This window comes from Primulina huaijiensis, chromosome 7, assembly GCF_012295235.1.
Source record: "Primulina huaijiensis isolate GDHJ02 chromosome 7, ASM1229523v2, whole genome shotgun sequence".
Lineage (NCBI taxonomy): Eukaryota > Viridiplantae > Streptophyta > Magnoliopsida > Lamiales > Gesneriaceae > Primulina > Primulina huaijiensis.
Genome location: NC_133312.1, coordinates 12,627,864 through 12,640,753, shown reverse-complemented (window position 1 = coordinate 12,640,753; position 12,890 = coordinate 12,627,864). Strand labels below are relative to the sequence as shown.

The following is a 12,890-nucleotide window of genomic DNA, read 5'->3' as shown; positions in this document are numbered from 1 at the left end:
TGATTTCGTTGTATATTGCGATGCATCACACAGAGGGTTAGGATGTGTTCTTATGCAGCGACAGCATGTTATTGCCTATGCTTCGAGACAGTTGAAGCCATACGAGACTCGATACCCAATTCATGATCTTGAATTGGCGGCTATCGTCGTTGCACTGAAGATATGGCGACACTATCTCTATGGTGAGAACTTTGAGATCTACTCTGATCACAAAAGCCTGAAGTATCTATTTTCTCAGTCAGAGTTGAACATGAGACAGCGTAGATGGCTCGATTTATTGAAAGATTTTGATTGTGAAATCAAATACTATCCAGGGAAATCGAACGCTGCAGCGGATGCTTTGAGTCGAAAAGTATGTTCATTATCCTTGTCGACGATAGGTGTTTCGAATATGATAGAAGATTGTTGCTTTTCTGGATTAGCATTTGATACAGATAGTAGACCGTTGCGACTTGCCACTATTCAATGTGAACCAGATTTGATTGTTCGCATCAAAGAGGCACAAAGAACAGATCAGAGTGTTCAGAAGTCGATTGATATGGTAAGATCAGGCATATTTCTGAGTATCAGGTACATGATCATGCTTTGTATGTGAATAACCGTCTTGTAGTGCCAGATGTTTCAGAATTGAAACAACAGATACTGTCAGAAGCGCACTGTACTCGGTTCATTATTCATCCTGGTGGCAGGAAAATGTACAATGATCTGAAAACACAGTTCTGGTGGAAACAAATGAAGTCAGACATTGCAGAGTTTGTGTCCAAATGCTTAAATTGCCAACAGGTGAAGGCCGAGAGAAAGAAGCCCGGAGGGTTACTTCAGAGTTTAGCTATTCCCGAGTGGAAATGGGATCACATTTCCATGGATTTCGTTACGCAGTTACCACGATCATCTCGGGGTTATGATGCGATTTGGGTGTTGATAGACAGATTGACCAAATCAGCATGCTTCATTCCTTACAAGATGACATACCGACATGATCATATGGCAGATATATATGTAAGAGAGGTTGTCAGATTACATGGTGTGCCGAAGTCGATCGTATCAGATCGTGATCCACGATTCACTTCACACTTTTGGCACAGTCTACAGCAGGCTTTAGGTACGACTTTACACATGAGTACTGCTTACCATCCCCAGACCGACGGACAGTCAGAGCGGACTATCCAGACTTTAGAAGATATGCTGAGAGCTGTAGTACTAGATTCTGGTACTAGTTGGCAAGATTCACTAGCTCTTTGTGAATTCTCGTACAACAACAGCTAACAGACTAGCATCGAGATGGCACCGTTCGAAGCTTTATACGGAAAGAAGTGCGGATCTCCGTTGTATTGGGATGACATCTCAGAGGTACCAGACTTAGGGACCGATATGATTCGTGAGATGACTGAAAAAGTAAAGATAATTCAGAAGCGAATGAAGACCGCACAAGATAGACAAGCGAAGTACGCGAACATCAGACGTAGACCGTTAGTTTTTGAGCAGGGAGACAGAGTATTCTTAAAGATTTCTCCTTTCAGAGGCGTGGTCAGATTTGGCAAACGTGGGAAGTTGTCTCCTCGATACGTCGGTCCGTACGAGATTCTTGAAAAGATTGTCGATCGTGCGTATAGACTTGCTCTTCCTCCTTCTCTATCTGGGATACATGACGTCTTCCATGTATCGATGTTGTGTAGATATATGCCAGTTAGTTCTCATGTCATTCAGCCTGAAGAAGTCGAGTTAGATCAGACGTTGAGCAGCCTATTCATATTCTTGATCGGAAAGAGAAACAGCTCAGAATGAAGACTATTCCATTAGTGAAAGTTCAGTGGAGTCGTCATGGCATTGAAGAAGCGACTTGGGAAACAGAATCAGAAATGAGACAGAGATATCCAGAACTATTCGCATGGTGTGAGTATTTATTCAGTTTTGATTATCTTATAAATGCTTTGATTAAGAGCTTGCGAGTTCGAGGACGAACTCATATCTAAGAGGGGGAGAAATGTAATGCCCAAGAATTTTAGGTTGATAAGATGAGATTATGAAGTTTGCATGAAAGGACACCGCCCCCGCGCCCTAGTTTCTACCGCACCCGCGGTGTAAGGGCAGAAAGTAGAGTGTTGAATACAAGAGAGACCGCACCCGCGGTCCAAGACATACCGCACCCGCGGTTGAAACTCATGAAACGTGAAGAATTACAGTAGGGTCACCGCACCCGCGGTCCAAGAGATACCGCACCCGTGGTCGCTGTTTCAGAATTTTTAGATGGGGATGCTGTGAGCTGAGCGCACCCGCAGTGAAAAGCTACCGCACCCGCGGTGCGACGTGTTGAGTGAAAAATAAAACATGTGTCCTAGCCATGCATATATAATGTGTACTTAGTCTCATTCCTTCGAGATTTGCAGCCAGAAATTGAGAGAGAAACCTCCATAGCTAATGTAACACCCTTATCCATTTTAAAAAAAATAAACTCTGTAATGCGGAAGCTTTAAAATATAGAGTTGGAGGAAAGTATGAGCTTTAAAAATTTTGACAGAGTTTCCCCATAAAAAGAACTTGCCACCTGTCTCAAGCAAAATATTTCAAATAATGTCAATATGACCACATTCCATATAACAATCAAAATACTTACATTAATAATCAAAAGTAGCAAATGACGTTATCAAAAACCATTACAAATCAAGTTTGCACTCCAAAATAACTTTTCTATTTTTAATACAAAATATACTTCATTATCATTTCCTCCAAGATTGGCACTGGTTCTTCTTCTTCTGTTTTGACACTCCGTCGTATCTATTCTTTGTTACCTGCATCTGCATCTCATGAACATAACTGAAATGAGTTATAAAAACTCAGCAAGTAGACCTTTAAATAACAAGTACATATACCATAGTGTAAAGAAGGAATCCATATCATTTCTTAACCACAATATGCCATCAGTCAATAAAATTCATAAATAACAATTATAAGATGGCATCTATAGAACAATTCATTTCTTTTCATTTGTATGGCATTGATAGGTCATCCGTCGATGGTATACATGTACGTCTCAGTCAAAATCAGTCACAGTACATGTCATTATGTTGATCAACTTCCGTCGTGTGGGTTTAGAATTACCAAAGGTAACACCACTATACCATATAACCATCAAGCCATAAAAACATTCATTGAAACATTTTATCAAACACGTGGTGTGCGTGCTAAAACCTTAGCTCCTTTACTTTGCCATTGGCATCAATTCCATTTCTTTTCAATATATCAATACATACAATATACATAATCAATGAATTAAAGGAGCTAAAATCAATAGAAACTTCATTTGTCATATACATAGCTCATGAGATGCATTCAAAGGAAAAGTCTACTTACAACCCAATACACAAGTGGTTGCTAAGCTCTTGAGGGATTCCTACAACACAATAATAATAATAATACCATCAATCATTAAAATAACAACCTTACCTCAACATTCAAACCAAACAACCCAATATTTTCCTTTCAATCACTAACCCAAGGAAACAAGCTTTCTTACCTTGCTCCTAAACTCTTGAGGAGAAGAACTTCTAATCTCCAAGCAAAGATTAAGGTTTCAACCAAAGATTAATTTCTTGGAAGAAGTTGGATTGAAGAGAAATGAGGAACCCTAGCTTCCAAACCGTGAGAGAAGAGAAGAAGAAGAGAGAAAAATGAGTAAAAATGAATCCCCATTCGATTTTATGCCTCTCAAACTTCAAAACACGTTTTTAACTTGCTGGGCGCTCGGGCGGTCACATATTACCACCCTAGCGCCGAATTCTCAGCCAAAACACCAAATTTTCAGAGCGAGGCGCGCTCGGGCGGTCAAATATTACCGCTCGGGCGCCGCTCTGCGCACAGCCACATCAAAGATTGCTCCGGAAATGCCTCTTCCCTTAAGAATTAGGAAAAGTGGTAAACATGAAAGTTGTAGCCCTATGTCTTGGCTTGCATCTCCAATTTTCCTCATGTCATTTGAAGGTCTGAGTAAAACGTTATGCTCAATCTCCCAACATGTGTCAGTACAAGAACGACGATGCGCACGACAACATTCGGGCCACTTTTGGCACGTCTTCCCTAATGATTTGAACAAAACTCGAAACATAAAAGTTATAGCCCCATATCTTATCTTTCTAATGGAAGTGGCCTCACATCATTTGGATCAAAATACAAAACATTATGCTAAAAACCACAACTACTGCCACAGTTTCACACCGTTTCAACACTTCCATTACCTATTTAACTCAAATTCAACCTTCTATTCTATCCATCCATTATCTATTCTATTCTATGACATTCATTACCATTCTTATCATAATGTAAAGCCATAAACCATCACCATAAAATACTATAATTCATAATAAATGAAATGAACGATCGATCATTACAATTCTCCCCCCTTTATAAAATTTCGTCCCCGAAATTTACCTCACTATGTAAACAAGTCAGGATAACGTTGCTTCATCTCTTCCTCGGGTTCTCATGTTGCTTCTTCGATGACATGATTACTCCATAACACCTTTACGATAGCAATCTCTTTGTTTCTAAGCACTTTAACCTTTCGATCCAGTATTTGTACCGGTCGCTCACGATAACTCAAGTTTGGCATTAAGTCTAGTGGTTCGTGATGAAGCACATGATTTGGATTCGATACATACTTACAAAGCATTGAGACATGAAATACATTATGCACCATATCCAAATCCGGAGGCAAAGCCACTCGATAAGCTCGCCCGCCAATTCTGTCAAGAATCTCGAAAGATCCAATAAAACGAGGACTCAACTTTCCCTTCTTTCCAAATCTCATAACTCCCTTGAGAGGAGCTATCTTAACAAACACATGATCACCTATTTCGAAAGTCAAAGGCCTTCGTCGAACATCTGCATAGCTTTTCTGTCGAGACTGAGACGTTTTCATTCTCTCTCGAATCAATGCTACAACATCAACCATTTGTTGAACCAACTCTGGTCCTAACATCTTTATTTCACCTACTTCATCCCAAAACAAAGGTGATCGACACTTTCTCCCATACAAAGCTTCATAGGGTGCCATGCCAATCGAGGATTGATAGCTGTTATTATATGTGAATTCTACAAGAGGCAGCTTCAAATCCCAACTTCCAGGAAAATCAATAATACAGGCCCCTAACATGTCCTCAAGAATCTGAATAACTCGTTCTGATTGTCCGTCACTCTGAGGATGATAAGCTGTGCTGAAGGCCAACTTTGTACTCAAAGCTCTATGCAAACTCTTCCAAAATTCAGATGTAAATCTTGGATCACGATCAGAAATGATGGATACTGGTATCCCATGAAGTCTAACAATCTCTTGAACATAAGCCTCAGCATATTGATTCATCGAATAAGTTGTCTTGACAAGAAGAAAATGTGATGACTTAGTTAAACGATCAACAATGACCCAAATTGAATTATAACCTTTCTGCGTCCTTGGAAGTCCAACAACAAAATCCATTGTGATGTGTTCCCATTTCCATTGAGGTATCGGCAATGACTGCAACAATCCTGCAGGTCTTTGGTGCTCACTCTTAACTTGCTGACATGTTAGGCATTCAGAAATATACAACGCAATATCCTTCTTCATACCTGGCCACCAGAAGAGTCGACGCAGATCTTGATACATCTTGGTACTACCTGGGTGTATCGAATATGGTGCGTTATGCGCCTCAATCAAAACATCTCGTCGAATATTATCGCCAATAAGAACACAAATTCGACCTCTGAAGGTCATCAACCCATCACTGTTTAAACCAAACTCAGAATTTCCTTTCAACTCAGTCATATATTTCATTTCCAGCAATTGCTTATCATTCTGTTGTCCATCTTTAATCCTGTCATTCATAGTAGGTCGAATCACCAAAGCAGAAATTCAAGCTATCGTACCTTTCTTGACCAAAGCGATCTCATTCCTTTGTAAGTCCAACAATAAAGGTTTTTGAATCATAGAACTCAACACAACTCCTGACTTCCGACTCAATGCGTCTGCAACTACATTCGCCTTCCCAGGGTGGTAACTAATAGTACAATCATAATCTTTAACAAGTTCCAACCATCTCCTCTGACGCATGTTCAATTCCTTCTGAGTAAACAGATATTTAAGGCTTTTATGATCCGAGAAAATCTCACACTTCACTCCATATAAATAATGTCGCCAGATCTTCAAAGCGAAAACCACAGCTGCCAACTCAAGATCGTGAGTCGGATAATTCTTTTCATAATCCTTCAGCTGACGGGAAGCATAAGCAATTACCTTACCACGCTGCATCAGTACAGCACCAAGTCCTTTTTTAGAAGCATCAGTGAACACTACAAAGTCTTCAACTCCTTCAGGAAGTGACAACACTGGAGCCGATGTCAATTTATCCTTCAACTCCTGAAAACTTTGTTGACACTCATTTGTCCATTCAAATTTAACTGTCTTTCTTGTCAATGTGGTTAATGGCAGGGCTATCTTTGAGAAATCAGCGATGAAACGACGATAGTAACCTGCTAAACCAAGAAACTTCGTACCTCTGCAACTGTCGTAGGAATAAGCCATTTCCTCAATGCTTCTATCTTTGTTGGATCCACGGTAATTCCATCTTTAGAAACAATATGCTCGGAAAGTCACTTGGTCCAACCAGAACTCGCACTTCTTTAACTTGGCATATAACTTGTTGTCCCTCAATTGCTGCAACACAGTTCTCAAATGTCCTCGATGAAGTTCTCGAGTCTTCGAATAAAGCAGAATATCATCAATAAATACAATGACGAAACTATCCAAATAAGGCTTGAAGACTCGATTCATAAGATCCATAAAAACTGACGGTGCATTCGTTAATCCAAAAGACATTACCAGAAATTCATAATGACCATACCTAGTTCGAAAAGCAGTCTTAGGTATGTCGTCTTCTTTCACTTTCAATTGGTGATATCCCGATCGCAGATCAATCTTGGAAAATACCGTTGCCCCTTGTAATTAATCAAAAAGATCATCAATTCGTGGCAAAGGGTACCTGTTCTTAATTGTAACTTTGTTGATCTCTCTGTAGTCAATACACAAACGTAGTAACCCATCTTTCTTTTTCACAAACAATACTGGTGCCCCCCATGGTGAAGAACTCGGTCTAATAAAACCCTTATCTAACAGCTCTTGCAATTGGTTCTTTAATTCTTTCATTTCAGTCGGTGCCATTCGATAAGGGGCTTTAGAAATAGGAGCAGTACCAGGTACAACATCAACGACAAACTCGACTTCTCTATCGGGTGGCAACCCCTGCACATCATCGGCAAAGACATCCAAATATTCTCGAACAATTTCAATATCATTCACATCCACATTATATTCCTTACTCACATCCGTGACTGACGCCAGAAACCCCTGACACCCCTTAACCAACATCTTATTCACCTTCAAGCAAGAAATAAAAGAAGTGTCAAGCGAAGTACCTGAAAGCTTGAAGACCCTGCTGTCACCTTCTTCTTTCGGAAATCGCACCGTCTTTTCAACACAATCTATTGCTGCACGATACGATAATAGCCAATCCATACCCAAAATCACGTCAAACTCTATCATAGGAATCACAATCAAATCAGCAAATAATGTTTCCTCGTTCACTTGAATAGGACAAGCTCTAACCACACTTGTTGGACAAATCACATCACCCGAAGGAAGCATAATATTATACTGGAGATGTTCACATAAAGGTGCAATATCCAACGATCTCATGAAAATTTCAGACATAAAGGAATGCGTAACTCCAGTATCAATTAAAGTAAGAGCTACTTTGCCTGAAATTATAATATTACCTGATATAACCGCGTATCAGGATTAACACCCTCTTTGGTCAAAGAGAAAATACGTCCTTGGACTCTTCCTCGGCTTGAAGATTGGGTGCAATTGATGGCAATGTGACCTGCACCTCCACATCTATAACATTTGTTGGTCCCTACAAAGCATTCACCCTTGTGCGGCTTGCTGCATTTGGGACATAAAGGCCTATTCGTCTCAGACTAAACCACAGGAGCTTTACCTCGATGTTCTTCTCTTCCTTTTCCTTTATATCCACCTTTCCAACTTTGATTCGAAGCTTGGCTCTTTTGATTGAAGCTATGTCTTCTCAATTGCCTTTCCTTCTCAATCTCTTTCTCGTCATGTTCCGCTAGAAGAGCTTTCTCCACGATCTCTTTATACGTTGCAGCTTTAGACATTCTGACATCCCTCCTGATCTCGGCTCTTAAGCCTCTCATGAAGTGTTCCCCTCGATCTTTGTCATTCGAATCAATAAAAGGAACGAACAGACATCCTTCTTCGAACTTCAATATATAATCATTCACATTCAAGTTGCCCTGCTTTAGTTCCAAGAACTCCTTCACTTTCTGTGTCTTGACATCCGTAGAGAAATATTTGTCATAAAATATCTCCTTGAACTCATTCCATTGGAGGGTTTGAACATTAACAGTTACCTTCGTGGCCTCCCACCAAATGCGTGTAGTCTTGGTCAGAAGAAACACTGCACAACTAACTCGATCATTATCTTCAAAGTGCAGGTAATCAAAGATTGCTTCAATAGCTTTAACCCATTCCATAGCTACAAGAGGATCCACACTTCCCACGAACTCGGGTGGATTCATTCTTTTAAACCTGTCATACGCTCCATCTGAACTAGGCTCCTGTCTCACAAGGCCTCTACCTCTCCCTTGCACTGGGTTCTGCAATCTCAATAACTGTTGGATCTGTTCTGCATGAACTTTGGCTTGCTCCTTGAGCAACTTACTAAACTCATCGACAACTCGTGATGAGGAACTATCTTCTCCCTCTACAGCTTTCCTCTTAGGTGGCATCTCCTACATTGCATCTCAGTTTAAAATCATTTTAAATCATCTTTATACAATTAAAGATACATATCATCATATCAGTACATCAATGAGATGCAGAAATATACATACCGAAGTGTCGCAAACAGAAGAAGTCGTGTGCCAAATCATTGGTCCCAAAAACATTTGCTCTGATACCACTAAATGTAACACCCTTATCCATTTAAAAAAAATAAATTCTATAATGCGGAAGCTTTAAAATATAGACTTGGAGGAAAGTATGAGCTTTAAAAATTTTGGCAGAGTTTCCCCATAAAAAGAACTTGCCACCTGTCTCAAGCAAAATATTTCAAATAATGTCAATAAGACCACATTCCATATAACAATCAAAATACTTACATTAATAATCAAAAGTAGCAAATGACGTTATCAAAAACCATTACAAATCAAGTTTGCACTCCAAAATAACTTTTCTATTTTTAATACAAAATATACTTCATTATCATTTCCTCCAAGATTGGCACTGGTTCTTCTTCTTCTGTTTTGACACTCCGTCGTATCTATTCTTTGTTACCTGCATCTGCATCTCATGAACATAACTGAAATGAGTTATAAAAACTCAGCAAGTAGACCTTTAAATAACAAGTACATATACCATAGTGTAAAGAAGGAATCCATATCATTTCTTAACTACAATATGCCATAAGTCAATAAAATTGATAAATAACAATTATAAGATGGCATCTATAGAACAATTCATTTCTTTTCATTTGCATGGCATTGATAGGTCATCCGTCGATGGTATACATGTACGTCTCAGTCAAAATCAGTCAGAGTACATGTCATTATGTCGATCGACTTCCGTCAAGTGGGTTTAGAATTACCATAGGTAACACCACAATACCATATAACCATCAAGCCATAAAATCATTCATTGAAACATTTTATCAAACACGTGGTGTGCGTGCTAAAACCTTAGCTCCTTTACTTTGCCATTGGCATCAATTCCATTTCTTTTCAATATATCAATACATACAATATACATAATCAATGAATTAAAGGAGCTAAAATCAATAGAAACTTCATTTGTCATATACATAGCTCATGAGATGCATTCAAAGGAAAAGTCTACTTACAACCCAATACACAAGTGGTTGCTAAGCTCTTGAGGTATTCCTACAACACAATAATAATAATAATACCATCAATCATTAAAATAACAACCTTACCACAACATTCAAACCAAACAACCCAATATTTTCCTTTCAATCACTAACCCAAGGAAACAAGCTTTCTTACCTTGCTCCTAAACCCTTGAGGAGAAGAACTTCTAATCTCCATGCAAAGATTAAGTTCCTTTCCAAAGATTAATTTCTTGGAAGAAGTTGGATTGAAGAGAAATGAGGAACCCTAGCTTCCAAACCGTGAGAGAAGAGAAGAAGAAGAGAGAAAAATGAGTAAAAATGAATCACCATTCGATTTTATGCCTCTCAAACTTCAAAACACGTTTTTAACTTGCTGGGCGCTCGGGCGGTCACATATTACCTCCCTAGCGCCGAATTCTCGGCCAAAACACCAAATTTTCAGAGCGAGGCGCGCTCGGGCGGTCAAATATTACCGCTCGGGCGCTCTGCGAACAGCCACATCAAAGATTGCTCCGGAAATGCCTCTTCCCTTAAGAATTAGGAAAAGAGGTAAACATGAAAATTGTAGCCCTATGTCTTGGCTTGCATCTCCAATTGGCCTCATGTCATTTGAAGGTCTGAGTAAAAAGTTATACTCAATCTCCCAACATGTGTCAGTACAAGAACGATGATGCGTACGACAACATTCGGGCCACTTTTGGCACGTCTTCCCTAATGATTTGAACAAAACTCAAAACATGAAAGTTATAGCCTTATAACTTATCTTTCTAATGGAAGTAGCCTCACATCATTTGTATCAAAATACAAAACATTATGCTAAAAACCACAACTACTGCCACAGTTTCACACCGTTTCAACACTTCGATTACCTATTTAACTCAAATTCAACCTTCTATTCTACCCATCCATTATCTATTCCATTCTATGACATTCATTACCATTCTTATCATAATGTAAAGCCATAAACCATCACCATAAAATACTATAATTCATAATAAATGAAATGAACGATCGATTATTACAGCTAAAGCTTCATTTCACCTTGGATTTGTGATTGTACATGATCCGGCCATCCGATTTTCAATCCAAGTGTAGATTCTTGCTCTTCTCATTACTAGCTTCAAGAGGATGTAAGTATCTTTTAGTTTCAGCATGTTTGGGAGTTTACATATTGGGGAAATTCTGATATGCTTGTAATTATGTTTTCTCGAGCTCATTGACATCGTAGAAACGTAAACGAATCGAGAAAGTGATACCGTATGAGATAGATAAGAGTTCTTCAGAAGGTAGCGGGTGGAAATGATGCAGATTTGGAGATCTTGATATATAGATTAGGATGGTTGTGAGGTGAGGATTTGACTTGTTGATATATGTTGCGATTTGAGTTGATCGGTATTGAGACATCACGCTGTTATGCCGTCGAATTGTATTGAGATTGAATAATGAGTTGTACAAGAATTGCTTTGAGTTGTGTCTTGATAGATTATATCTATACATTGTCATTTCCTATTTGATATTGACAGATTCGACATCGAGACTTCGACTACGAGAAAGATTATACGACAAGAAGGTATAATTCATGTTGATTCGGGGAGATATAACTCGAATTAGATCTGATTTGAGTTTCCCAAAATCACATACTAGATTGTTATCTTTTTATATGTTGATGCTTTGTTTATAGATTTATATTCAAGCATTTAAGATAGGAGAGTCATTGGCAGACTTGCCAAGCTAGACGTTCGGTGATATCGACGCATAGGAGCAGATTTCCTCCGATTGTAGACACTCGATACAGACAGGACCGAAGTCTAGGAATAAGACGTACCGCCACCACGATTGGGAGAGTAGGTGGGAGACTTGTTACGTCTTATTCACACCGGGATCCCTAGACTTAGATATGAGTCGAGTCAAAGAATAAGAGTCGAAGAGTTTTATCTGTATTCACTAGTGTGTCATAATTACTGATTTATGTGTTATGATTTTGTATTTAATTGCATGACATGCATGTATACATGTTTTATACTGGGATTTGTTCTCACCGGAGTTTCCGGCTGTTGTTGTGTCTGTATGTGTGCATAACAACAGGTGGGGCAGGATCAGGGTCGAGACGAGGATGATTGAGAGGTGATAGCGTGGTGATCACGGGCGTAGCAGAAGAAACTAGTTGTTGTATTAGACATGTATTAATACTTTTAAACACTAGTTTGATTGTATGAACGAAACGAGACATGTATTTTCTTTTAATGAAATGAAATAAATTTTATGTATGTGTGTTATGTTAAGAGCAAATTTTTGACCCACATTTTCTAGCAAAGATCCATTTAATCCCAAAGATAATTGAGTTAGAGCCCGGGTCCCCACAGCAACCTTCAGGCTCAAGGCATCTGCCACAACATTAGCTTTCCCCGGATGGTAGCTAATTTTGTCACGCCCCGTGTCCGAAGCGTCGGTGACATCCGACATTGTTTAATTACTTGAAAACAATTAAGCCTCGTATCAAAACAAACCAGTCTTTTTCATAAAATAATATTGTCTTTTACAATGACAATGGAATAAGCATTCCATCAGAGTTTTTCTGAAACGGAAACAAGGAAAAACAAAATTCTTGAATCTTGATCTCGATCCTTGATTCACCATCCCCAAAAAGCATCTTGCTCTTCCTCATTCGATTGTTCCTCGTTTTTATCTGAAATTTGTAAGGGGTGAGTGTTTTGGGAAACACTCAGCAAGTGGGGGTCGATTGATTTCCAAATATACATATAAAACTTAATCTTTAAAACATTTCTTTAACAAACTTTCAAACTTATTACTTTTAACGTACATAAACGAATCTAATATGAGACAGAAGTTAAAAGATGCAGAAGCAAATCAGATCATTTCAGAACAATTCAAAGACAGACACGACACTGTTACTCATCTCATTTCCATGGTCAA

At 38.9% G+C, this 12,890-nt stretch overlaps 1 protein-coding gene across 1 annotated transcript; it reads right to left on the bottom strand.

Annotated features, from left to right (window-relative positions):
• Positions 1-4,682: 4,682 nt before the first annotated feature.
• LOC140981608 (uncharacterized) lies at positions 4,683-8,838 on the bottom strand. Its single transcript, XM_073448033.1, has 7 exons — positions 8,028-8,838; positions 7,804-7,910; positions 7,011-7,681; positions 6,266-6,596; positions 6,066-6,142; positions 5,300-5,846; positions 4,683-4,739 (listed from the first exon to the last, which is right to left on the bottom strand). The coding sequence occupies exons 1-7, from the start codon at positions 8,836-8,838 to the stop codon at positions 4,683-4,685; spliced, it is 2,601 nt and encodes an 866-aa protein (XP_073304134.1).
• Between the last annotated feature and the right edge of the window lie 4,052 nt (positions 8,839-12,890).